Source organism: Mya arenaria, chromosome 6 (genome assembly GCF_026914265.1).
Source record: "Mya arenaria isolate MELC-2E11 chromosome 6, ASM2691426v1".
Lineage (NCBI taxonomy): Eukaryota > Metazoa > Mollusca > Bivalvia > Myida > Myidae > Mya > Mya arenaria.
In genome coordinates, this window is record NC_069127.1 from 33,835,766 (window position 1) to 33,862,166 (window position 26,401).

Consider the following 26,401-nt stretch of genomic DNA (forward strand, 5'->3'; position numbering starts at 1 on the left):
ACATTAGATCGCACATCAATTTGTAATTTGGACAAATGACAGTGGAACATGTGCATATATTGGTTCATTAGGATAATTGTTCATTATAAAATGTTTAAAAGCATAACAACGATGACGCGGGTTCAAAAAGAATGATCTAAGACGACTGTACATCATTTGAAAACACATTTAAAGGCAGAATGAAAATATGTAGTGACCTTTTATCCTCAAATTCTACAACAACAGAATAGTTGCTATTTAGGGGTTGCTTTCATGACGTATAAAATTGTTAAGAAAATGCTCAAAATCACATGCGTTCAATCACACGCATTAAGAAAATCAACATAATTATTTAAATTAATGTTAATTTCACTAATGTTGTTGAAATTCTGTAGTTGACTAAAAATTCCCAACAAATGAGCTGGTAAAGCCTCAATATCTCGTATATTTAAGCAACCCTCAACGCAAGAAATGCTAGTTACTGAACAATATTCCAAAGAAAACGATCACACGGAGCGTTCGCGATATTGTAACATCTAAGCTAAGCTACCTCCCGATCATGTATGGCAGTTCCAAACACACCCAAAATTATTCTCGGAACATATCCACCTCTTTCGATTGGGAAACAAATGAGTCTGGCCAGACGCCAGAGTCAGCCTTGTGGTTTTGAGTTTATTTATACCCATGCTGTGGCATGACCCATCGCTTGTTAGTCATATAAGGTTTTCGGAGCATACACATGTAGTACACAGACAGTATGTAACGCTGGTTGAAGCTACACTAGTTCTTAAACGTACATCAAGGTATTGCACTAATACACGCCGCCATTTAACGTTAAAGTGAGAGGATTTGTATGTTTTAGTTGTGCGCCGGAGAATCGAACCTGCAACCCCTGAATTGAACGCCATGTGTGTTGCTACTACACAACAGATCTGCTACTCTTGCTAAACTCCACAGTTCACAATCATTGTGTTTGGATTAGGACAAAGGAATGGTCTACAATAATTTAAAACGGGTGAAAATGTAGCTTAGTATATTATTAAATGTTCTTCCTAAAATAAACTATGGCTCATTTTGCCATTTCAAATGTTGTTCCGTTTCTTTAAGAATGATGCATTCCAACGATCTGTTCATACACATATACTGTTTTTATAAATATATTCCTGTGTTTTTTTCGAAGTGTAAAAAACTCCATCAATACAACTTTTATTGAAATTTATTTCATATCCTATGACACTATATAGTATAAGCCCATAACCAAATAAGGTCGTTAACTCATTTTAAGTATATATTAACAGTAGAAACAGTATAAAACACTATAAACGTATTGTTTACCTTAGCATGTAAATCCCGTATGGCCTTTCGTGTACAATTGTTAACGGGGTTCAGAAATGTGCCTTTCTGACAACGACGATAATAATTGCCTAAAATATCACAGTAATTTACCTTTCGTGTACAATTGTTAACGGGGTTCAGAAATGTGCCTTTCTGACAACGACGATAATAATTGCCTAAAATATCACAGTAATTTATATTACTTATATTACGTGAACTATAAAATATATGTTTCATGGCATACTCTTTAAAGAGCACCTGTAGCGTTTGTTTTCTGATTGTCTTAACAGTTTAAAAGGATGAGAATGGTCAATTGGTTCAGATAAACGCCTTTCGACCATGACGACGAGGGTTCGAGATCCTCCGGAGACTTTGAAAAATAACATCAGTGTATATACGTTTCAACCAATTAAACAGAATCGATATTAACTGTAAGTAAATCCCCTCAGAATTTTAAGAATAAGAATATACCTTCGTATCCTTTATGACATTTAGATAGAGATATCTTCCCGCCCTGTGCTTCTGGCCCCATTTTCTATGGATGCACTGCATATGGTTGGCCCTGAATAATTCGTGTCGACATGCTGGGTCAGTCATATAATTGCTTAAGGACTGTGGTGAATAAGAATGCCTACAGATACTCTACAACTTTTGCTACACAATACAATAATTTTATGCATTAATTATGGTGCAATACATTGAAACAAAAACATTAAAAATCATGATTATTTTTGTATAGAAGATAATATAAAAGTGCCCGTTTGGTTAAAACATGCATTGTGTTAGTTTCGGGTTTTCAGCTACAAAAAACGTATCAAAAAACGTTTACCTGCTTCAGGGGCCGCTGTGTACGTGGTAAGCTTTCCATGAGCATTTGTAACGTTCCCTGATTCGCTATCTTCAATTGTGGTATCTTGCAAATGATAGAAAGACTGTACAGAGTAATTTGAACAAGGGTGTCCCAAACTTTTTTGCCAGGAAGAACACATTCAAAGGACAAGTAAAAAGAAATACAATAACGAACCTAGAGAAAGTTAATACTAATCAACAGTTAAGTTAATGTCGCTTTCTCAATGAAAATAAAAATTCGTAATAACTTGACCATAACCAACGTGAGAATTTGCGGACTTTTAGACAATTTGGTATTTTTGAAAAAAACAAACACAACTTGTGAATGATTCATTTTAATGTTCTTGAACATTCAAGGCAAACATTCACATATTAAATTATGATATAACATTTGCAATTGCCATGATAAAATAGATGCAATGAAAAAAAAAACAATTGCTAGATAATTACTGCCACTCACCGGATACTACTCTTCAACCTTTATAATAATATTCAATAAAACCTACAATTGTATGAACTCCACCTATCAACGCGTTCTTAACTGTTGGCGAGGTATTGCATACAACGCCAGATGGAATATGACCTTTGGCTTCATTGCCAGTAACTGATTCGGGCTCAATGGTGCCAGAGAAAACGTATAATCCAAGTTGTCAAAAGATAGAGCCTATATGTATAGGTAAGACTTAGAAATGCAAAAATATCTAATTTCACTCATTCAAACAAAACAGAAAAATGTGAGCAAACAAAAAGTAAAAATAATAAAAGGCAATACATATTATTCCGTGCTCTTTAAAACTGAAATCTCAAACTAATCAAATCACTTCTTGACACTGAATTCAATCTTGTTTGTTCACTGGAGAATCCTACAGGGTGATTTATATGACTGGTTCCGCAAATCGCAGCAGCACGACGTGCACAGATGAGATATCTTGAGATGAAATGCACTCTCGGGATTGTCCATTACTCTGCCCGTGTGACGTTACAAATGATATAGTTCTGGGTTGAATGTTTTTAAAAGCATACCGCCTGTGATGATACATCACCAAAAAACAACAACCATCATTGAGTTTGGGGTTAAGTACAATGAGAAACGCAATGACCGGTCGTAATTCATTATTTGAATGGCATTATTTTGGCCTCCAGTAGACTGAAGCTTTAGGGTCACTCCAATAGCTCGTGGCGTAAAGTGAAGACTGAACATGCATTTTGCACGACTTTGTTCTTTCATGACCGTCGAATCTAAAAGGACAATTTGACATTGCAAATGTATCACTGATTACAAAAACAGACTTATAAAATGACACAAGGAATACTTTTTAACAAACCTGACAAACAAATAGTTTTATACTTATTGTTAACGATTAGATTTCAATTTATGACGTATTAAGCAATGCATAGATACAAAAAAACAAGTAGGGTGCATAAAAGCAAATTATCACAGTTGTCACTCCCCCACCGTCCACCATGAAAACAGTCGTCAGTGTTTGATCATGTCCGATAGTACCATTTCATTCTCGATCGAAGGCACCCGATATAATAATGATAATAATGACGTCAGTGCTTAAACAAATAATAAAGAATAATACATGAATATAAATATAAACATACTTCCAATGTGTACATCTAAAAGAACAAGGACTTTTAAAATCGATGAGTTACAATTGCTTACACATTTAAGTTCAGCACACTACCGATGCGGCATTTGTGTCGAAGAAGTCATCACATATTGATCCCCAGCGTTCATTCATGTACACTTCGATAGGGCCTTCGTAATGAGTGGCCCCATCAACAAGCCGCACTGTTGTATCATCTGAAGGTAAGTATAATTTAAGTGGACATATTTACCGAATAGCGATAATTCGATATAGATTATTTACGGTCAGTAATAATAATTGAAAACATATAAAAGAATGAACTCACCCGATTCATGATTATCTACAGAAATTGACGGTGTCCTTGATACTGTAAATATTAAGTCAGTACACACTTATTTAATCTTACGACTTTGTCATATAATGCAAAACACATTAAATTATCAGACTCACAAATTCAAACCAAAAAGCGCAATGCCATGCACAAACAATAGTACAGATCAACAAAAAGAAGTGGAAAACATAAACTTTAGAAATTGTTTTAAACACTTATGAAAATACATATTCTTCCGTTCTCTTAAAATAAAATGAAATATTAAAATATTCAAATCACTTCTTGACACTGAATTCAATCTTGTTTGTTTACTGGAGAATCCTTCTGGGTGATTCATATGACTGTTTCCGCATATCGCAGCCGCAAGACGCGCACAAATGAGATATCTTGAGATGAAAGGCACTCTCGGGATTGTCCTTAAACTCTGCCTGTCAGCTGTGACGATACAAATTATCTGGTTCTGGGTTTGATCTTTTTAAAAGCATGCCGTCTGTGATGATACATCACCAACAAAATAAACCATCTTTGAGTTTGTGGTTAAATACAATGAGTAGCGCAATGCTTTGTAATGACCGGTCAGAATTTACTGCCATGGTTTTGCCCTCCAGTAGACTGAAGCTTAAGGGTCATTGGAACTGTCCTTACTCGTTCAATTGCTTGTGAAATAGAGTTAAGACTGATCGTGGATTTTCAATATCTTCGTACTTTTATGTACGTCGAATCTAAAATGAAAATTTGACATTGCAAATGTATCACGGATTACAAAGAAATACTAATAAAATGGCTCAATAAATCAAACTTAAATAAATTATGACCAACCAATACCAGTTGAATACTTTAAAGCAATAATAAGATAAAAACAAACAGATAAGTGGCATAAATCAAAGTTTTCACAGTTGTGACTCCCATATCCACCATGACAACGGTCGTCAGTGTTTGATTCATGTCCGGTAGTACCATTGCAATCTCGATATTACAATGGCCTCAGTTCTTAAACAAATAATATGTTATTATACATGAACGTAAACAACAACATATTTCAAAAATGTACATTCAATAAATAAAAGTATTATTAGATGAATTAAAAATTGCTGACACATTTAATTTCAGCATTCTACACGCAGCCGGTGCGGCATTTGTGTCGAAGAAGTCATCACATATTGTTTCCAAGTGTTCATTTGAGTACTCTGACTTGGCGGCCCAACGTCGCTTTTTCTTTTTAAAAACAATTCATTCACAATTGACAACATAACATCAAACCGGCTCTGCATATAGCAACATTTCAAAATTTAGAACATAGGGAAGGATAAAAACTAATCTGTCGCACTATACTAGCTGCTTTTACACATGTATAGATTTTAAAAAAGGACATCAGTCGAAAAAAGAATCACAATTATATAAAGACAATGTTTCGGGAAAAAAACAACTTAAATTTTAAAATATTCACTAGGCACCAACAACCATATCAAAACTTACAGCAACAAGTATAATAAATGAATGTACCTGATAAGATAACGTTGGCATTCAGTTGATACAGAATCCCCAGGAGAATAAACATCACCGTTTCCATCTTGCCCATGTGCAGCTGATATCCCTGTATTCACAAATAAGCTCCTTTTTCACAAATGCATATGCTTCGTTTTGATTTCCCAAGTATTGGATAAACTAGGAGTCTGATACCATGGTAAAGTATGACAGGTCATTAATATTTCTAGAAAAAATGGAAGATCTCAGGGATATGCTATGCATTAATTGTTAACGGGTATTTCCTTTGTAAGGTTTTTATATCTAGAAAGTTCGGACACTCATAAAGTAGCCATTTCTTGTATATATTCTTTGGGTATCTTGGGTTTCGAAATATAGACGAAATCACGTTCAAACAGTTTAATGAAAACACTAATAACAATGGCAAATTTTACAACAAGGGACTGAACTATGAATCAGATATATCAGATGTTAATATACACAGGTTATGATCCACCAATAAACTACTCACAACTAAAATTGGCCTTGGAAAATACATACTTAGATCCTTTGATTATCATAACCTGTTTATGATTGATGATTAACAACATATAACCATTTAAAGTTCTTAAGCGCAAAGTTAATATTATAACGTTATTCTTATAAAAATGTTAGTGACCACCGTCACAACACCACCACAACCACCACCACAACCACCACCACCACCGATGATGATGATGTGAATTAAGGAACTAAGCTTTTTGTATCAATGCGAAGACCCTTCATTTATCTGTTTATAATGAGCACAAAGTACAATGAACCCTTAAAGGGACTGTACACCAGATTCGCACCCAAAAAAGTTTTTTTTCTGTAACAAATCTCAGGATAATTATCTAATGCAATGTGTTGCGCTTTGATATCATAATTGTAAAAGAAAGTACCAAAATGTAAAAAAAAAATGTGTCAGAGACCTGGTTCGAGCCCGTGTCGCCAAAATTGCAGTCCAGCGTCACATTCACTGAGCTACAACGGCTTACTCTATTAATTACTTAATTAAGCTATACACGTACCTCGGTAATATCACGTGATAACACCGACTAGCCAATAACGCATAAGTAATGAATACTACCTGGTAGCCATACCCAGTAATCTTTTTAATGAAAAAATACCAAATACCTGCTAAACTTTTAAATAAATTGTTAACTATGTGGTACTTCAGTTAGTAAGTTTCAATGCATTGTACACATCGATGCCAAGTTTATGTCAGTTTTCGACATTTTTTTTCGCTATTTTATCATACGAAGTACAGCCCCTTTAAGCAGATTTTCGACATCCACAGATAAACGACTCCCCGGTATCATTTTATTAAATATACATGAGTCATAACATTTTGAGCCGGTAGTCGATAAGTTTGACTGGAGTTTGTGATTCTATTTGGGTCAAAATACATCCTCACGCCGGCAATATCCTAATAGCCTCTTATAGAATAATACCGTAATCAAGTTGTTAAATTAAACGACTTGATTACGGTATTGTTCTACAAGAGGCTATTCGAATTTGGCCGGCGTGAGGAAAATATTTAGCTGTTGGAGAACTAAGAAATATAGTTAGTACATTTGTACTTGATGTTTTCAATCTTTAAACATAATTCAAGGGTGTGGTTTAGATAGTTAAATATTGTTATCAAGGAGATTGTTCATAAACAACATCAAAGATGTAATGCTTAGCTTAGTTAATTCATAATTATACTTTTTATAGTTAAGAAAATCATGTCAATACTTAATAATAAACTATTATTGAATGTTTTGTTTTATTTTTGACAAGTGTCGTAATAATCAAAATGAGTTGAAGCGTTAAACCTAAGAAACATGCACTATAGAAAGGTATTTTTCGAAAAATGACCAAAATCACTGCTCCTATGAATTTCATGCTGGTCGTAATGGCCATTAAATGAAATGAATTAGCTGTTACGGCAGATAACTGATAATGCTTAGCTTAGTTAATTAATAATTATACTTTTTATAGTTAAGAAAATCATGTCAATACTTAATAATAAACTATTATTGAATGTTTTGTTTTATTTTTGACAAGTGTCGTAATAATCAAAATGAGTTGAAGCGTTAAACCTAAGAAACATGCACTATAGAAAGGTATTTTTCGAAAAATGACCAAAATCACTGCTCCCCTGAATTTCATGCTGGTCGTAATGGCCATTAAATGAAATGAATTAGCTGTTACGGCAGATAACTGATAAAAAATACATGGAGAACCAAGTCAGCCCTTTAACCCTTAGCACAAAACCACTGAATGGAACATAATGCATATGCTGCTAAAATCCAGGTATATGCTAGCATACAGGGGTTTCCTTCTTAATCGAAAATTGGTTGGATTTCTTGGCATGGATGACTCGAAACCGAGAAAAGCTTGGCGAATGTTCAATTCCCATGTGTGTATTAATAGGACTACTCCTTTCAATGTGGTTCACTATCATCCTTGGAAAAAGACGTAAATGTGATGGAAACAGTACCAATTTCCGTTCTACAAATCATACAGAATGGACCGTGAACAGGAATTTCTAACAAAATTGAAATATAATGTGTTTACAGACCTTCAAACCTTTTAGGCACCCTTTTGGATAAATTAGCATCTATGTTTGATAAAATGTCAAAACAAGTTCGATCAATTGATCCTTATCGAAAGCCTAAATTACAAATCTATGAACACTGACAAGGGAAAGCACCTTTTAGATGTTATAGAATATTTCAACAAACTCAAATCTTTGTGCAAGAAATCGCAACTGGACTTGTTCATTGTCATAACTTGGTATTTACAGTTATAAATCATTCATAAATAAAAATCAAAAGACAAAAACGAGTTCATGAGTTTAAATGAACTCTATACTGGTGCTATGGTTGTAGAATTTGCCTCAATCAAAAGTCCTTCTGATGATTTGTCTAACAATATTAAATCAGTTGGTGAATTGTTTGACAATTTTGAAACAATTGAATTTCAGAAAATAAATGAAACAATAAAATAATATGCAGCTTCTTTAAATTTATATGAAAAGGGAAAAGAAGTGTATAACAAACAAAATGCATGTTTTTTAATACATTTTTTTTTTAATTTAAGACAACATCAAACTCGGGAAATAAGCGAAACTACAGAATCCTTGTAAGAACTTCATAGAAATCCATGAACAATTATTTTCAAATAATATGTATTTGAGAAGTATAAGAATCAACATATTTTTTAAAAACAATTGAGCCATTTATTACAAAATAAAAACAAAACTGAATGCACAACCTTAAAAGCTGCACTCTCACAGATTAAACGTTTTGATAACTTTCTTATTTTTTGTCTTGGAACGAGCAAATTTATATGAAAATGCATTGATATTATTGATATTATATCACAACAGTGATATAAGACTGCTGACAAAAATCAGATCGCAGGTTTTCATATTTAAGTTCAAAAATTGATGTTTTATGCATTTATCTTGAACCTTATAAAATATTAATTTTCGAACGGAAATATGAAAACCTGCGATCTGATCTTTTGTCAGCAAATTTTTATCACTAGTTTGCAGATAATTACGCAAAAATTTGCTCATTCCAAGACAAAAAATTAAAAAAGAGTAAAAACGGTATATCTGTGAGAGTGCAACTTTAAAACATATTTTTTAAATGATAACTCTTCGAATGGCACACTCATAACTGAAGGAAGAAACTGCTGAAAAATACAAGTGGTACTTCATGTCATCTTTCACCGAGCTTTAAACTTAATATGCAAAAACAAATCGAGTAGAGATACATAACTTCCTTCATCCTGAACTCTTCAGCCACTTTTTATCGAAAAAAAACATCGGATGTTTATGCTGGTTTTCAATGTCATTTAGTTTTATATTTAATTAAGTTGCAAGTAGATCGCGTAGTAATTTCAATTAAGCAGTTAATCTTTATAACAGTGCCATTGGTGATCTTGAATAATTATGCAATAATGCACATCACTGTCAATCAATTAAAGTTAAGTAACACAAACTACACTACAGTTAATCAATACTATTATTTTTTAGGAACTACTTTTACTGATGTACCGGTATATATATCCGGGAATGTTTTTTTATGGAAAATGGCCGAGGATCTCCGATTGGTATATTTCCTGTCCGTAAGGTGGTTGCGAAATATGACGAATGAAATTAGTGATGATTCTTGAAGATGTAACTACTTTTCTAATGTAGAATTACATGGTAAAACTAATGTAACAATGAGAACCATACTAGGGATAAAGCATAGAAGTTAGGTACTTCAATCAGAACAGATTTGGTGGCAGGATATCAATTATTGCTAGTACTTCAAGTTATTACCAAGATTTAAAGAAGAAAATGCTTTTACCCATGTTATCAAACTCCACGCAGCGTTACTTCCCTTACAGTACAGTAATCACTGTCACCATGCAAACCACGTGACCATATATCATGTTGGTAAAGGTTGTACATTACGTCTAATGTCAACTAAAAAATTGTATTTTAACAACAGTGCACCTACTTGAAATTATATAAAACCCATCCATAGTAGAGCGAAGATAAATATTAAAAATGTTAATACTGTTTATATATAGCTGCAAACCAGCTTTACTCGCCCATGGCGGCAGTGGCAGAGATCCATTCTACTGGTTTTAGGGAAGATCACTGCGTAGGAAATTGCTATGTTTTTTTTTTTTAAAAACCAAACATTATCTTTTACAAACAAGCAACAACGACCTCGACCATAAAACCCTCTGACCTCAAATATCGTTGGGGTTCATCAGCTGGTTATGGTCAACCTGTTTACCAAGTTTGAGGGCAATGAGTCCCGAACATTCTTCCGTTATTGATCGGAAACAGATTTAAAGCTCAATATCCCGATGACTATGACCCATTGTCCTACAACTGCTGGTCATGTCCAACCTCCCTGTTGATGGCGGTGGACAATATTTTGATAATGCACTAGTCAATTGTAAAGCTCGGGTAAAATCCCCGCCCTGCAGGGACGAACTGATGGTAAAATCCCCGCCAAATGCCCCCCCCCCCCCAGGTACTCTAGATAAGGATCATTCTCCGCTAAATTTTGTGCGAAGATAAAACAACCGCGGTCACCCGGCACTGCGGGGCCACCAGGAAAGTAAAAACACGGCCCATTTCCCCGGCTATTCCCGGACCTGGGGGCCGTGGTTACAATTGACATTGTGCATAAGAAATACATTCTAAGCTCAAAGTTACCATGACCTTGAACTTTGACTCCTAAATCCAGGGATCATCTTATGGTCGTGGTAAACGTGTTAACCGAAAATGAGATTCATGAGCTCTAGAATAGTTCAGATATTGATTCGCAACAGATTTTCTGCTCAAGGCCACCACAACCTTGACCTATGGCTGAACAATAGTGACCATCTGCTGGTCGTGGGCAACCTGTCTACCAAGTTTGAGGGCCCTGTTCACGAGCTTTCTTCAGTTATTTATTGGAAACATATTTTAGTTCAAGTATGCCAAGATTGATGCATTGGGCTCTTTAGTTCTTCAGATGATGATGTGAAACATATTATTTGCTCATGGTCACCGCGATCTTGACTTTTAATCCAAAAAATGAGCACGGATCATCTGCTAGTCATGGCCAACCTGCATACCAAGTTTAAGGTCGGTCACAAATTCCTTGACCTTTGAGCTCAAAGTGAATAGGGTTAATCCATTGGTCATGTCCAAACGGCATACCAAGAGTGCGGTTGATGGACTCCAGCGTTCTTCATTTATTGATCGAAAATAGATTTCCGCTCAAGGTCCTAAAAACCCTGACCTCGAAAAAATAGGGGTTATGTACTGGTCAAAACCAACCGGTGAACCTCGAGTGCATTTGTTGGGCTCTTACGTTCTTCATATATTAATTTGAAACATCACTACGACCTTGACCTTTGACCCAAAAGTTTAATGGGATCATCTGCTGTTTATGGCCTGCCACATAAAAAGTTTGAGGGCTCTGGGCCCAAGCGTTCTTCAGGTGTATGTCGGAATTATATGTTCAGTTCAAGGTCACCACAGCTTTGTCCCACTGTCCACAAAATCATCAATTGGTCATCACTAACTTGTGTACTAATATTGAGGTCGCCGTGCAAACACGTTCTATATATATTGATCAGAAACGGATTTCAGCTTAAGGTCACTTTGACCTTGACCTTGGTTTCACTGTTTCAAAATAGATAGCATATATCTTATAGTAATGGACAATCTGCCAAACAAGTTTGATGTCAAAAGGCCCAAGCTTTATTCACTAAAAGTGAAAACATATTTTCAGACCTTGTTGACCTAAACATCAAGAGGGTTCACCTGCTGTTTAAAGCCATCTTACCTACAAGCTTAAGGTTCCTTGGCCTAAGTGTTCGCAAGATATTGATCGGAAACCATGGGAACAGATGGATTGACGGAAATTCGAATGGACCAACATTTCTTGTTAATGTGTTTTTTTCTGTCTTTAAAAAAAAACCCATAAAAGTTTATTTTTGTGTGTGTTTTCAATAATAAACATAACCAAATCAACTCCTTACACTAAAGGACCCAGCCCCAAAACACTCTTTGGGTTTGCCTGGACAGACAGACGGACAGGAGGTTTGAAAGCTATACCATTGGATGCAATGAGCAAGAGTCTTAGACATTTGATCAATAAAATGTCATCATCAAGTGTATCATTTTTAAAATCGTAAATTCTACAAAATTTCCTCTTAAACGTTTTCAGAAGGTTCAGTTCAAGATTTTCTGAGTCACAAAAACTGGATGGAAGCAATGAATGACAGTTTCCAAGATAAATATCCTGCCTCCAGTACTTCAACACAGGTTGAGAGGAATGATGACCATTTGGTTGTGAGGTCAGGTTTGGAACTGCAGTAGCCCAGCCTGTACAAGCTTTTGAATTTTTCCTCTCAAGTCAGAGTCAGCAGTCTGTAAAAGTCTGCAACAGTAAAATGAAATTGATCACCTTTTAATTGATAATTAATTTACGATCTTCCATTAAAAAAAAAAAATACTTTCAAAGGGATTTATGATATGTCCTAAATTTGCAAACGATTTTGTTCTATAGTATAAGATAATCAGAAAATTTTCATTTTAATTTGATAATTGATTTGAAATATAAAACGATAATAGTTAATCAAACAGAAAAAAATAATTGTATTTCCTCACTCAAAATTGGTAGAAAATAATATTTATTTTGTTAGCTTTTATATTTTATAAAAAAAAATAATTCAAAAATAAAATGTCATGACTCAAGAAATAATATTATACACATGTATTTGATAATTCTATGCAAAATTATTTAACAAAAATAATTCGTTATGGATGATCATAATCCATTATCTCCAATGTTGTTCACCCATTGATGATTATTCGATTATATTCAATCATCCCACATTCACTCATGACTGATTATCATAGATGCTGGTCACAAATCGACGATCATCTAATCATATGTGATCACCATACCATCACTAATGTACTAGAAATGTTACCTTTGTGCACTTCCAGGGTCGTTCCTCATAGTCTCAAACAGTTGTTGTATCTTCGTATCAACTAAGATGTCCCTGATTTCAGGGTCTGCCAGTATGTCCTGCATCTTAGCCTCATCCTGGGCGGTGGGCTGGCGGGGGTCTGTGCTGCTGTGGACGGCAAGGTCAGCCCCACCCCTCTGGGTCCGGGTCTGGACAGGGCCAGGAGCAGAGGTCTTATGCGGGATACTGGATCCAGAGGTACCCCCTCCTGAAACTTTGTCTCCCGAGTTTGTTAAAATGGTCACCTGCAATTAATTTAACATTTTATGCTTTAATGATGTAAAAAATACTAGTACATGTCTTTCTTAATATAGTCAGTGTAAGATATGTGAATTTGCCACTTTGAGAACAAGATTTTAAGAATATTTGACTCCCTCAGAATGTAACCATGACATGTGGTTTTTGATGTATTGACTTTGTTTCACCTGTACATGTTTATGATGTACGAATGATGCAACTATTATTTGAAGACATTAAATTTCATCGACTTTGCAATCGTTATGTTTTCTTTTCTTTTTGAGTGGCATTTTCTTACACATTTTTCTTAAGAGATCTTATACTATATGTCAAATTGCGACTTCATTGAATGAAATACTAAAAAAAGGGAGAGAACAGGGTCAGGTCCCCTCCCTAGCCCTCCACGTTCAGTCTGACATTCCTAAAATTAATCCTGAGAGAGAACAGTGATTTTAACCCATTAATAACAAAATAGAATAGAAAAGACAGTTTATTTAGATTCGAAAACAATAGTGTAATAGTATTTAATTATGCAGGTTCTTTAATGATCTTTGGTTAAGAACAAGAATTGTAAACACATTCAATGAACCTGAAATGATTTCTGCTGGATGGTCTTATAATGGTAAGTTTTAGCCTCTTACATCAACAACATTTCCTATTTAATTGCCGCAGGGCTTTTTCAGAAAAAAATAATATAAGGCCAGGGCCTGTGGGCCATGTTTAAAAAATATTGCATCGCTTTAAGCTGCACTATCACAGATTGACCATTTTAACAACTTATTTATTTTTTGTCTTGGAAAGAGCAAATTTTTGCGTAAATATCTGCAAACCAATGATATAAGATTAATGACAAAAAATTACTTTGTAGATTTTCATATTTCAGTTACAAAATTAATGTTTTATGGTTAATGGTTTAAGAAAAATACATAATACATCCATTTTTGAACTTAAATATAAAAATTCGCAATCTGATCTTTTGTCAGCAGTCTTATATGCTAGTTACTGGTTTCCATGGATTTTCGCATAAATTGTTCCAAGACAAAATAATAAAAAAGTTGCCAAAAACGTTCAATCTGTGAGAGTGCAGCTTTAAGTTGCACAATATAGGGTGATGTCAACTTATATCTTTATTTAAATGCATTATCATTTGAACTCATTTTTGACTAAATGATCAAAACAAAATAAAGCATATAAGTTGTGTACAAACAAAAAGTATTGGTCTATATAAATCATTATAGTTCCTTTTATTTATTAGCTACGTGGCCACAAATTCCACTGTTTAAAAAGCACACAAATATTGCCAATAAAATTTGTTTTAAATAACCAAGTGTTATCTCATTTTTATAAAATTGTTTCAATACAATTACTGTAAGGACATTTAGCGCATAGATTCTGCCCGTAATTTTATCGATGTACCATAGCAATCTTAGCTGCGTCAGATTTACAAATAAGATATCCTATTGAAACATGGCCTTGGCCTTTTCATTTTGGGAATTTAAATAAAGCATGAACACTTCAAATTGGGAGAATTAACAAGAGCGGTCACAGAGACAGCGCGCTCGACTATTCCGCCGCTTTTCGGTGTATTGGATTGAAACATTTTGGCGAAACATGCATGGATCACTGTTAGATTAGATTTCAATGCAATACATGATGTGCCGAGATATTTACATAGATTGAATTGGAAAATATTTGAGGTATGCAAACCTTAATGTAAATTCTAAGTCGAAAAAGGGGCATAATTCTGTCAAAATGCTCAATACAGTGACCTGCTCCTGCATACAGAATGGGGGCATGATGGTGAACAAGCATGCAAAGTTTTAAAGCCATATGTCAAAAGCATGAACATTTCAAATTGGGAGAATTAAAAATGTAACCACTCAAGCTCATGAACTAAAAATCAATGAAAGATTGACATACAAAACACCAATCAACTGTGGCGACAGTGGGCATGGCCTTAAATTAAAGTACCAAGATGTTCGAGTAAAATCTTGACAGCGCAATTTGTTTACATTGACAAAAACAAAAACAACTATAACAACAGCGCATACAATACGTCCGTGATTAAAAAAACATCCAAGACAAAGTTCATTTTAATGAAACTCGTCCTACGATGCTGTATTTTTGTGCCAAACAGTCAGGAGTGCAAACCATTACAGAGCCATTCGGATAACAATATACAAGACACAACTCAAATTATAAACAAGAGGGCCCTGAAGGCCCTGTATCGCTTTTCAGGGCGAGGGCAATTGTGACAAAACTCTTCCCTATCAGCCTTAGACCACAATTTTAAAGGATCATCTTCATTTCAGCTACTTTAGATCATATAAGTTAAAGCAAGATAATGACTTAGTTATATGGGCTTTACCGCATACCAATTCAGATTATATGAAACAGGACTAAAGATTTGGGTTTCACATCTCATTCACATCCAAATATAATCATGAGGTATGGAATCAAAACATCTATACCTGCTGGAATATATTACTTAGATCCTTCCTAGTGACCAAGTTTTTTTTTTTCACGGATGATTTTTTTAACATCACGGATGACCCAGTTGCAAACCTTACCTTGCTGTAATAAGTACATTCTGACCAAGTTTTATATAGATAAAGTAGAAAATATGGCCTCAACAGTGTTTTAACAATGTTTTCTATGATTTGACTACATGACCTAGTTTTTGAACTCAGGTTACCCAGTTTCAAACTTGACATAGACTTCATAAACACAAACATTCTGACATAGTTCCATGGTAATTAAAAATAGAATGTAACCTCTGCAGTGTTTACAAAGTTTTTCTATGATTTGAACTAGTGGCCTGGTTTTTTACCACTTTTACCCCTGATCAAACTCTACCTAAAGATCATCAAGAATAACATTCTGATCAAGTTCCATGAACATATGGTCATAAATGTGGCCCCTGAAGTGTTAACATGCTTTTCCTATTATTTGACCTGGTGACCTAGTTTTTTGACCGCACATGACCCAGATTCAAACTTGGCCTAGAACTAATCAATATAAACATTCTGACTAAGTTTCATGAGCATACAGTCATAAATGTGACCTCTGAAGTGCTTTCAAGCTTTTCCTATGATTTGACCTAATGACCTAGTTTTTGACCACACATGACGCGGATTCAAACTTTACTTAGAAATTATCAAAGTCATAATTGTGACCTCTAGAGTGATAACAAGCTTTTCCTATGATTTGACCTGGTGACCTAGTTTTTGACCGCAACTGAACCAGATTTAAACTTGACTTAAAGATTATTTATATAAACATTCTGACCAACTTTCATGACGATACAGTCATAAATGTGACCTATAGAGTGTTAACAAGCTTTTCCTTCAATTTGACCTGGGGACCTAGTTTTTGACCGCACATGACCGAGATTCAAACTTGACCTAGAGATAATTAATATTAACATTCTGACCAAGTTTCCTGAAGAAACAGTCATAAATGTGACCTCTATAGTGTTAACTAGAGCTGTCACAGGAGTGACGAATACCCCCAAATTCCGCCTGGACACAGGAATGGCAAACCATTCCTTTGAAAAGAGGCCATAACTTAAAGGTTACTGCACACTGCATCTTCTTGTCCTGAAACCGTTTTTCTATTTTCGTAACAATGCACAAAAACCTTTACTCCGCTGGCCCCATTTTCAATCACAAGCATTGTCTTCACAGAGGCTGCCTATACAGCAAGTTTCATCACAATATCTCACGCCCAATTAAAGTTATGAAGCAGAAACCATTTTTCTATTTTTAGTAACAGTGACCTTGACCTTGGCCCCACCAGCCCCAATATCGAACTTGACCTGTATCTTCTGATGTTACACCTGTGTACCAAAAAAAGTTCAAATCTGTCAAGCCTTTCATGAGTTATCGTCCGGAAACCATTTTTCTATTTTTAGTAACAGTGACCTTGGCCCCACCAGCCCCAATATCGAACTCGACCTGTATCTTCTGATGTTACACCTGTGTACCATTTTTTTTTCAAATCTGTCGAGCCTTTCATGAGTTATCGTCCAGAAACCGTTTTTCTATTTTTAGTAACAGTGACCTTGACCTTGGCCCCACCAGCCCCAATATCGAACTTGACCTGTATCTTCTGATGTTACACCTGTGTACCAAATTTTTTTTTAATCTGTCTAGCCTTTCATGAGTTATCGTCCGGAAACCATGAAAACCGACCGACCGACAGACCGACCGACAAGCTCACTAACTTGATCTGTATCTTCTGATGTTACACCTGTGTACCAAAAATTGTTCAAATCCGTCTAGCCTTTCATGAGTTATCGTCCGGAAACCGTTTTTCTTTTTTTAGTAACAGTGACCTTGACCTTGGCCCCACCAGCCCCAATATCGGACTTGACCTGTATCTTTTGATGTTACACCTGTGTACCAAAATTTTTTTCAAATCTGTCAAGCCCTTCATGAGTTATCGTCCAGAAACCGTTTTTCTATTTTTAGTAACAATGACCTTGACCTTGGCCCCACCAGCCCCAATATCGGACTTGACCTGTATCTTCTGATGTTTCACCTGTGTACCAAAAAAATTTCAAATCTGTCTAGCCTTTCATGAGTTATCGTCTGGAAACCATGAAAACCGACAGACCGACCGACAAGCTCACTCCCATATACCCCCTCAAACTTCGTTTGTGGGGGTATAACAAGCTTTTCCTTTAATTCGACCTGGTGACCTAGTTTTTAACCCCAGATGACCCAATATCGAACTGGTCCAAGATTTTATTGAAGGTAACATTCTGACCAAATTTCATTAAGACTGTGCCCATGTTGTGACCTCTAGAGTGTTAACAGTCAAATTGTTGATGTCGGACGACGACTACGACGGACGACTGACACCGGGCGATCACAATAGCTCACCTTGAGCACTTCGTGCTCAGGTGAGCTAAAAAGGTTGCCGCTGATAGCAACATACATAAATTCTTTGTACGAAAATGTTTTATCAGTACATCATGAGAAGCCCAAGAATACCTGGAGTTTCCAAAGATGGTATAAATTTGGCCAACCGCCAAGTTTACTAAGCCATAAGGCCACAGAAATCCTGGAAAAATTTCCTCCACCTCTGTATTGTTGCTTTCCTTGGTCAGTGCTATCTCATTGAAATTCCCCGATAGCCAGCACAAACTGACGATCCTGAAAAACAATGGGGGAAAGATTATACATGTAAATGGGAACACCTTACCGACTACATTATTGCCATAATAAGCTGGGGCTGTTTGAGGATAAAGCTGGGAACCCCCTTTTGTCTGCACAAATGTAATCTGTAATCCTTAGACCTTTTCCTTTGTGGTAATCGAAATGATAGTTACTGCACCCACATCCAAAGATATTTGATTATACACATGTACATGATACCTTCTAAACAAGTTAATAATTTCAATTCATGGGTGTTTTATGTTATGTTGCCAATGACAACGTTGAATAACTTGCGTGCGGTAAAAGTGTATAGTAATTTATCCGCATGATTGTTACTGAACGGTTAAGCTTTATTTACTTGTTACCATTCATATAAGGGAGTCAATGTTAAGATATACTGTCAAACATGGCACATGCTTCCCAACAATTCAATTGTATCTAAAAGAAAAGTGTCTAACAACAATGACAACCATGATTTTATTTATTTGATGAGGGGATGGTATGAGGGTTGTTTGTAAAGTTTGTGGACCAGTCGAATAATGTTATTAAAATAACAACAATTTTAATAAAATGTATACTATATCATTTTCAAAATCATGGAATACGACGTAAACGACACAACAACGTTCTGTTATTAAACATTGTGCTACAACGGGAATGACACCAACAGTAACCCATAAGCTTGTGGAGCGTGGTTCAGAATGTTTCAGAAGTCTTGTGTTTGAATGCCACACGGGTTTCAAACAAGGTGAAATCAGCATGGAAGATATACCAAGAACGGACCGGCTATCTAGGACTGACCGCGTTTTATTGGAAGGTTTTTAAAGATTTTCTTTTGTTTAAAACACAATTAAATCAAATTGAATACACATGTATTAAATAAAACAATATATTTTAAAGATCATTACATAATTAATCATTTAAACAAGGAACGGAATATTACCTGCAGAAAACAATTCCTATAGTTTCACCTAAATTTGTTTCTATTCAGGTAATATGCAGGATCTTCTTAAATGCCTACCCGAAGTAGTGGCCTCAGGCGAATATCGATGATAACATACATCACCAGGACATCACACCTTCACATAGAGCAGCCGATACACTTATGACTCGGCTTTGTACGTTTTCAGCACGCGCCCTACAGTCCTTATTGTGTTAATGTTAAGGATGACGGTTGCCCGATCACAGGGGGCGGGGCTTCAAGATGGACGTTGGGAGGAGCTTCAGTTGCCCGGGACAATCCACCAATGCCATATACACCAATCGACAGTATTACGTCCTGGAATAATAAATAGGTACAATTAAACTTGTGAATGTTTTACAGAACGTCTAGATTAAAGTTAAAAGATGATTTAATAGTATTTTAATGTACAATAGGCATTTTTACTGGGTAACAAATGTGTTTTATTTTACAATTAAACTTAAGGGCATGGTATTTGACACCAAGTTTAATCATGTTATTAATAACTTAGTATATGACGGCAGAAAAAAAACTATTTCTTAATATTTAAGGAAGCATAACTGATAATACAGGTGATCCATCCCACAATCAAACCTGATAGAGACATCAAGTCCTCAAACATTGTCACCAAGTCTCATCATGACTGAATAATCAACACTGAAGTAAATGCCTGCGTAAGTTTGATTTGATGCTGCGGATATGTCGGCGCAAAATGTAATACCAATGACACAGCATCAAGGTATTTTTTGCCTAGAGATAAGTTTTTTTATCTAAAAGCTCATTTTAAAATATATTTATCTTGTATTTGCTATAATGAAATAATAAATGATACTATACATTGTCAGTGGTTCCCATTATACTAACACATAGACTGTAGAATGTGCTAAATTTTGACTCCTTCAAATGTTTAGAAATTTACCTTGAAATGAACCTGCCCCTGATTGTAAGGGTAACCCCGGACACCATGTGATCCTGGATGAGTCCCGCCAGCGGCGTACCGTCCTTGTGTACCAGGTACTGAAAGTCTGTACTCACTGTGCGGGACAAAAATTGGCAACAATTATAACATAAGGTGGCAGGTAATGGACTTGCCAAATTAGCAACAGCCCTTTTAAATTTTACATAGCACAGTTTGTAACAATAATCGAAGCCAAACTTACATACAAGGGTCCGGTCTTATTGATCATAATTCTTAGACTAGGTTTCACGACTAGAGAGACAGGCTGTTGAACGCTAACCAAACTTTGGAGTTCCTGTTCAAATATCACCAGTTATACAAGTCTTCTTAATGTGAACATGTAACTTAACTGTTTTATGACAATAAGTCTTGATTTTATGTACACCAGGATTTACTTTTGATGATAACATAGCAATATTGTAGGCTTCGGCCCTGGCGATCTAGTTTGCCGTTCATGGGCGTTCATCTCATCCCATCAAAGTCTACATTGTACGCCTTGCAGTTGGCATAGTGAAGACGCAATGTTTTTCCTCCACTCAAAACTCGAGCCTGATCTGGAGAAACGCAAAACATCAATATTATGTAATCTAATGTAATCTAAAGTAATGTGATCCACAAATACCATGCAAAACACAATCAATTTAATCACAAAGCGAGCACTATAAATCATGTTTTCCATCTGGTTACTCAACAACTAATATTGCATTACACAATAACTTACAGTGCAGGAGTTATGGCCCTTCCTACACATGTACATAGTTATTGTCTCTGGCAACATGTGTTCCAAGAATTATGGCCTAGATAGCAGGTTTTTACCCTGCCACCGTCGCCCTCATACAACAAGGCTATCATAATAATTTGACGTCTTCGTTAAAAAGACGAGGTTAAAAAAATCCTGATTATCATAAGGTTTGTAAGACAGCATTAGACTAATCTTATTTGAATGTAAACACATTAATGTATGGACTTAAAATAAAACATTTACATTTGCACTTGATTTTCTCTACAATAATATTGATTTTGCATAATCGGGTCGACCTTTCGTGACCTCTGTAGGCGGAGTTTCGTAATCTTGAAAGACCTTGGTCATGATTTATAAAACATGACTAAATAAAAAAGACATGGTAAAAAAATAATCCCTATTATCATTCGGTTTGTAAGATAGCCTTTGACTAAACTCGTATTAATGTTAACACATTAATGTATGGACTTAAAATTATATACATTTACATTTGTACTTGATTTTCTCTAAGATAAAATCGATTTTGCATTAGCCGGTCGACCTTTTGTGACCTCTATAGGTGGCGTTTCGTAAGAAAGACTTTATAAAACATGACAAAAAAAATCTCAATAATTATCTTAATTAACACGAAAATCATTAAACTAAAGTCCTTATTATCACAAAAATAAAAGTAATGAAAAGGAAAAATGTAAATATAAGGATTTATTTTTATATTTTGTGCATTGATTCACTATGAACATTTGGCTGCGATTTTGGAAATTTGCTAGCGGGCATCATGTTTTTGCGAAATTGCAGCCGTGCATTCATACTGCATGAACGCATAAAAATATGAATCATTCCTTATATGATTTTGCAGCAAAGGGCACCTTCAATAGAATGTTTCTCATTTCCCTCACCTTATGTGCCTGTATACTGGGCCTGTGAAGCGTGGGCTGTCTGTTTAGCAGCAACACATCCCCATTCTTTAAATGTCTCAACACCTGTAACATAAAATCAACTCACCCATCTGCTACTGTAAAGTAAAGGTACCTCACAATTAAATCATGTATCTGTTACCTGTAAGGTACCGAAAACTATGTCAAACTCTGTGTTGGGTTTAGTTATTCACTTTTTGTACTTTAGTTATATCGAATGTTCATTATCTTGAAATATTTTTCGAGGTCCAATGACTTCGTCATAGTATCTGGTACCTTTAGCAAACAATTTACTCACCTATCTGTTCATTATAAGGTAAAGTTACCTCAGGAATCTGTTACCCTTAACTGGCATGTAAGCTCATACACTTACAACACCTTCGTGCAGCATAGTGACCTTAATGTTAACAAAAGCACTGACTTAGGGAGCGGGAGGACTTGAGATCTTTTCTGGACATATTTGTTTTTTAAAGACAAAAACAGAAAAAGCATGAAAGATTTTTCCATGACAACAATCCAGAGATGACCAGAGATGTCCATAGCTTGCAATAATACACGAACATGTTCCAAACACACACGCATGTATTTGCACTTGGTTCGAGTCTAAGCTTGCGATCAAGAGAGTTGGGCTGGTGTTCATCTTGCACTAAAAGTGGGTTTCCCTAGGGTACTCCAGATACAAAAAAGACCAAGTACTCTCTTCCGCAACACCATGCCAACAAGAGTAATTTATATTTATTGAATGCTGAGTGTACCTTCTTTGTTCCATTGATGGGTTTGGAGACGTCGACCTGACTTGGTGTAAGGAGGGAGTTAGCAAGAGCCTGGCGCTGGATTGGCTGGTTCCCTTTCAGTAGGGTCACACGCCCATTCTCCTCGACGATGTGGGTCGCACTGCAGAAAACAAAATGTTGAGTTATTAGATAGTGTGATGGCCTTGCTGAGTGCAGAGAGGGAGTAGTCGAGAGCCTTGTGCTGGTTTGGCTGGTTCTCTTTCAATGAGACACACGCTCATTCTCTTCCATGATGTGGGCCCCAATGCAGGAAACGAAATGAAGAGATTATTAGATTGGGTGAAGCTGCTCAGTGAAAGGGTGGTGTTGGCAAGGACCTGGGGCAAGTTTCATTAAAATCGTAATTGCAACTTTTATTTTATTTCCTCATTTTTGTGTCTATTTTCAATAAGGGAATTTCACAATATTTATGTTCAATACACACAAACTCGACCATGTAACAAAACTATAAATAACACTATGTCAATTTTAATTAACGACCAATATATTTATTGCAATGCGGGCCCCTTGTCTGAGATTGTCTGGTTACCCTTTAGTAGGGTCACACGGCCATGCTTCGCAATGATGTGGGTTGCTCTTAGGATAATGTATCAACAAGATCGCCTGTAATAGATGCCAAAGCTTGTCTCTTTTCTTTTATGTCAAGCATAAAACATAACTCAACAAATTATTATTTATAGTTATGGGTTTTGCTTTATATACATATGTTTATTGTCTTTGGCAAATGTTTAACAGATTATAATTTCAGGTAGTAAGACTCTTAACAGGAATCATTTCAATATATGATCTGCTTAAAAATGTGCATTCATAAATCAAAATTTAAAGGAAATTTGCTATTATTTTGTTTAATAAACATTAATTACCCTTCCCCAATTTCAATTCTTTGGGCTATAGTATGTCCCTTACCCAGGGTAGATGCTGGGCCCATTGATGACCGCCTGTCTCAGTTCATGGACATTCCAGGGAGTGACGGGCTGAGGGTACGTGAGCACCTTTGCAAACACGAGGGGAATCCCGATTTCATTTGTGTTGATATTCGGATCAGGGGAGATAACTGAACGAGCTGCAAAGTGCATCATGTGCTTGCGAAACAAACCAGACTTCTTCTCCAGCACCTGAAAAATCCAACAATTACACTTCTGTTTTTTCATAAGTGTAAAATTGACCTTTAAATCATTCAAAAAATGATTACAAATATTCATTTAATAAATAAATTCTTGAAACCTGGACCAAATTTCTCCAAAAATCTTAAATCCCTAATAACAGAATGAAGCTCAGCAAAATATTTATGATTTTATATAAATTGAGTTATATTCTCCTTTTTTGGGGAAAGGAAATAATATTTGATATATAAGATAAACTTCTTTTTGTTTTATAAAATCATATTTAAGATAGTAATTTTTGCTAAATGAAATAAGATTCTTAGGTGAGTTATGCTAAGAATGTTTCAGAAATGGGGTCTTGATGTTAGATAAAGACAAATTTCTAAAGATGAAATCTTTAGGAATCTTTCAATAAGAATACATAACATAACAAACATTGAAACTATTCTATATTCCCACTAAATGTACACACACACACAAAGATCTAGAAAAAGATAATTTGGCTTATTTGTGATGTTATGTCAAAAGCTACTGAAACCTTCAATATTTCAATGCTGCTTAGTAAGTATCAGCATCAAGTCCATGATAGTTACTACTTTTCAGACATAAGAGACATTTTGACACAGTCTTGATATCAACAGGCTAGGGTTATCAAAGACCTTGCTTGTACCTGTTTAATGCCAATATTTTTGCTGTCCTGAGTAAGTGACTTGTCAGCTTCGCTGTCGTGAAACCGGTTTATCATCATTTGTAGTCGAGCCAGAGCGGCACTTAACTTTTCATACAGCGTCTTCCCCGGAATAATGTTCAGTTCACGCTAGAAAAAAACCACAGAAATAATACACATTATCAACTTTTTCATTTAGCATCCTCCCTGGAATAATATTTAGTTCACGCTAGAAAAAAACCACAGAAATAATACACATTATCAACTTTTTCATTTAGCATCCTCCCTGGAATAATATTTAGTTCACGCTAGAAAAAAAACATAGAAATAATTCACATTATTTTAAACTGTGCTTTTGCTGGAATAATAATCAGTTCATGCTGGAAAAATAAACACAGAAATAATACACATTATTTCAAACTTTTCAAGTTAGGTATATAGCTTAAATATTCCAACTGTTCAGGGTAAGTATTCGTAGCACAGTGGATTCAATGACAATTATGATATCAAAGAGTAAAACATTTTATTAAAAAATTGTCCTGTGATTCGTTACAGAATAAAAACTTTTTTGGTGCCAATCTGGTGTATAGTGGCTTTTATTAAAAAATAAATTGTTTTATTTGTCAAGTATTATTTAGGTAATTTGAATGTGCAAAAAACATCAATTAACTATTGTTAACATTTGGGAAAAAACATACTTGCGCATTGAGAACATTACATTGGGCTATAAAAATTGCCGAAAACAAATTCTGCATGACAACAACGATAACAATACCACAACAATACTTCAACTTCTATTTGAGAAAACAGACTAGCTAGTGTACTCACCGAGAAGCTGCCGGGGCCAACCTGCGTGTCTGCAGAGGATTTCTCCATCCCCCATAGAATGTCACGCACGAGGGAGTTATCTTTCAGGATGCCAGCAGGTTCGATGTATGCGAGTGTTCGTACTTCTGATCATGCATCTCTGAGATCTGTGTGGAAGATTGCAAAACCAATCTTAAGTAATAGACAGCAGTACATCAATATGCAAGGAATGTGGGGACCATCTTATAAATGAATGTATTGTAGTGCAATATTGAGATTTTTTTAATTATTGGTCATAATGAAATATAATTTGAAACAAAGAGATTTGAGAACATATTAAACTAGGCTTATTTAAATTTTGAAATTAAAATCTTAATTCCTTTGTTAAATGATTATTGAAACTAATCAACGTAATTTTATGATATTTTGAAATAAGCTCCACAATTCCCCGTTCACACTGGAAGCATTTAGTGTTTTTTCCTTTTTTAAGAGAATGGTGGCGGGGCACATTGATAGTGGAAATATAGCTTCGTTTTGGCAAAAAGGGAAATAATACTAACATGATTCATATAAAGTTTAACTTTTTTTCAAACCTTGAATTCAACAACCCTATGGTAATATTCATGAATGGCACTATATTGCTACAATTGCTCAATGTTAAGAGCTCAATGATCCTTTATTATTTTTACTTTTTTCAGGTGTAGTGGGGCTAAATTTTGGACACATAAATAGCCCCCCTCCCAAAAAAAAACCCACACACAACACTGGCCATTATACTAGTTATGATGTATGTCTTTTGAGTTGACAATTTGTCCAAATTTAGGCTTACACTGATCAGAATTATTTAAACTGTCCAAGTACATTATTTATATTATGACAATATAGCTAACATATTACTAACAATTCTTCCAAAGAAATAAAGCTTCATGTCCTG

At 35.3% G+C, this 26,401-nt stretch overlaps 2 protein-coding genes across 9 annotated transcripts in view; both read right to left on the reverse strand.

Annotated features, from left to right (window-relative positions):
* Positions 1-1,839: 1,839 nt before the first annotated feature.
* The window catches only part of LOC128238705 (DNA-directed RNA polymerase I subunit RPA1-like), a 207,064-nt gene continuing 182,502 nt past the window's right edge, over positions 1,840-26,401 (reverse strand). For 2 of the 6 annotated variants that reach the window (XM_052954873.1, XM_052954871.1), the window contains exons 10-18: positions 23,797-24,005; positions 22,852-22,990; positions 22,079-22,162; positions 20,402-20,994; positions 19,543-19,800; positions 18,357-18,518; positions 13,084-13,367; positions 2,144-5,683; positions 1,840-1,876 (exon numbers count right to left, since the gene is read on the reverse strand). In XM_052954873.1, the coding sequence (XP_052810833.1) occupies positions 20,977-20,994; positions 22,079-22,162; positions 22,852-22,990; positions 23,797-24,005 (450 nt within the window). In that variant the 3' untranslated portion in view covers positions 1,840-1,876; positions 2,144-5,683; positions 13,084-13,367; ... (1 more) ...; positions 19,543-19,800; positions 20,402-20,976. Of the gene's footprint in view, positions 1,877-2,143; positions 5,684-11,921; positions 12,528-13,083; positions 13,368-18,356; positions 18,519-19,542; positions 19,801-20,401; positions 20,995-22,078; positions 22,163-22,851; positions 22,991-23,796; positions 24,006-26,401 lie in introns of those variants that run through there. The other 4 variants (XM_052954876.1, XM_052954874.1, XM_052954872.1 and 1 more) reach the window with 4 other exon arrangements.
* Positions 25,496-26,401, reverse strand: part of LOC128238707 (DNA-directed RNA polymerase I subunit RPA1-like) — a 41,262-nt gene continuing 40,356 nt past the window's right edge. For all 3 annotated transcript variants that reach the window (XM_052954880.1, XM_052954878.1, XM_052954879.1), the window contains one exon: positions 25,496-25,634. In XM_052954880.1, the coding sequence (XP_052810840.1) occupies positions 25,618-25,634 (17 nt within the window). In that variant the 3' untranslated portion in view covers positions 25,496-25,617. The remainder of the gene's footprint in view (positions 25,635-26,401) is intronic.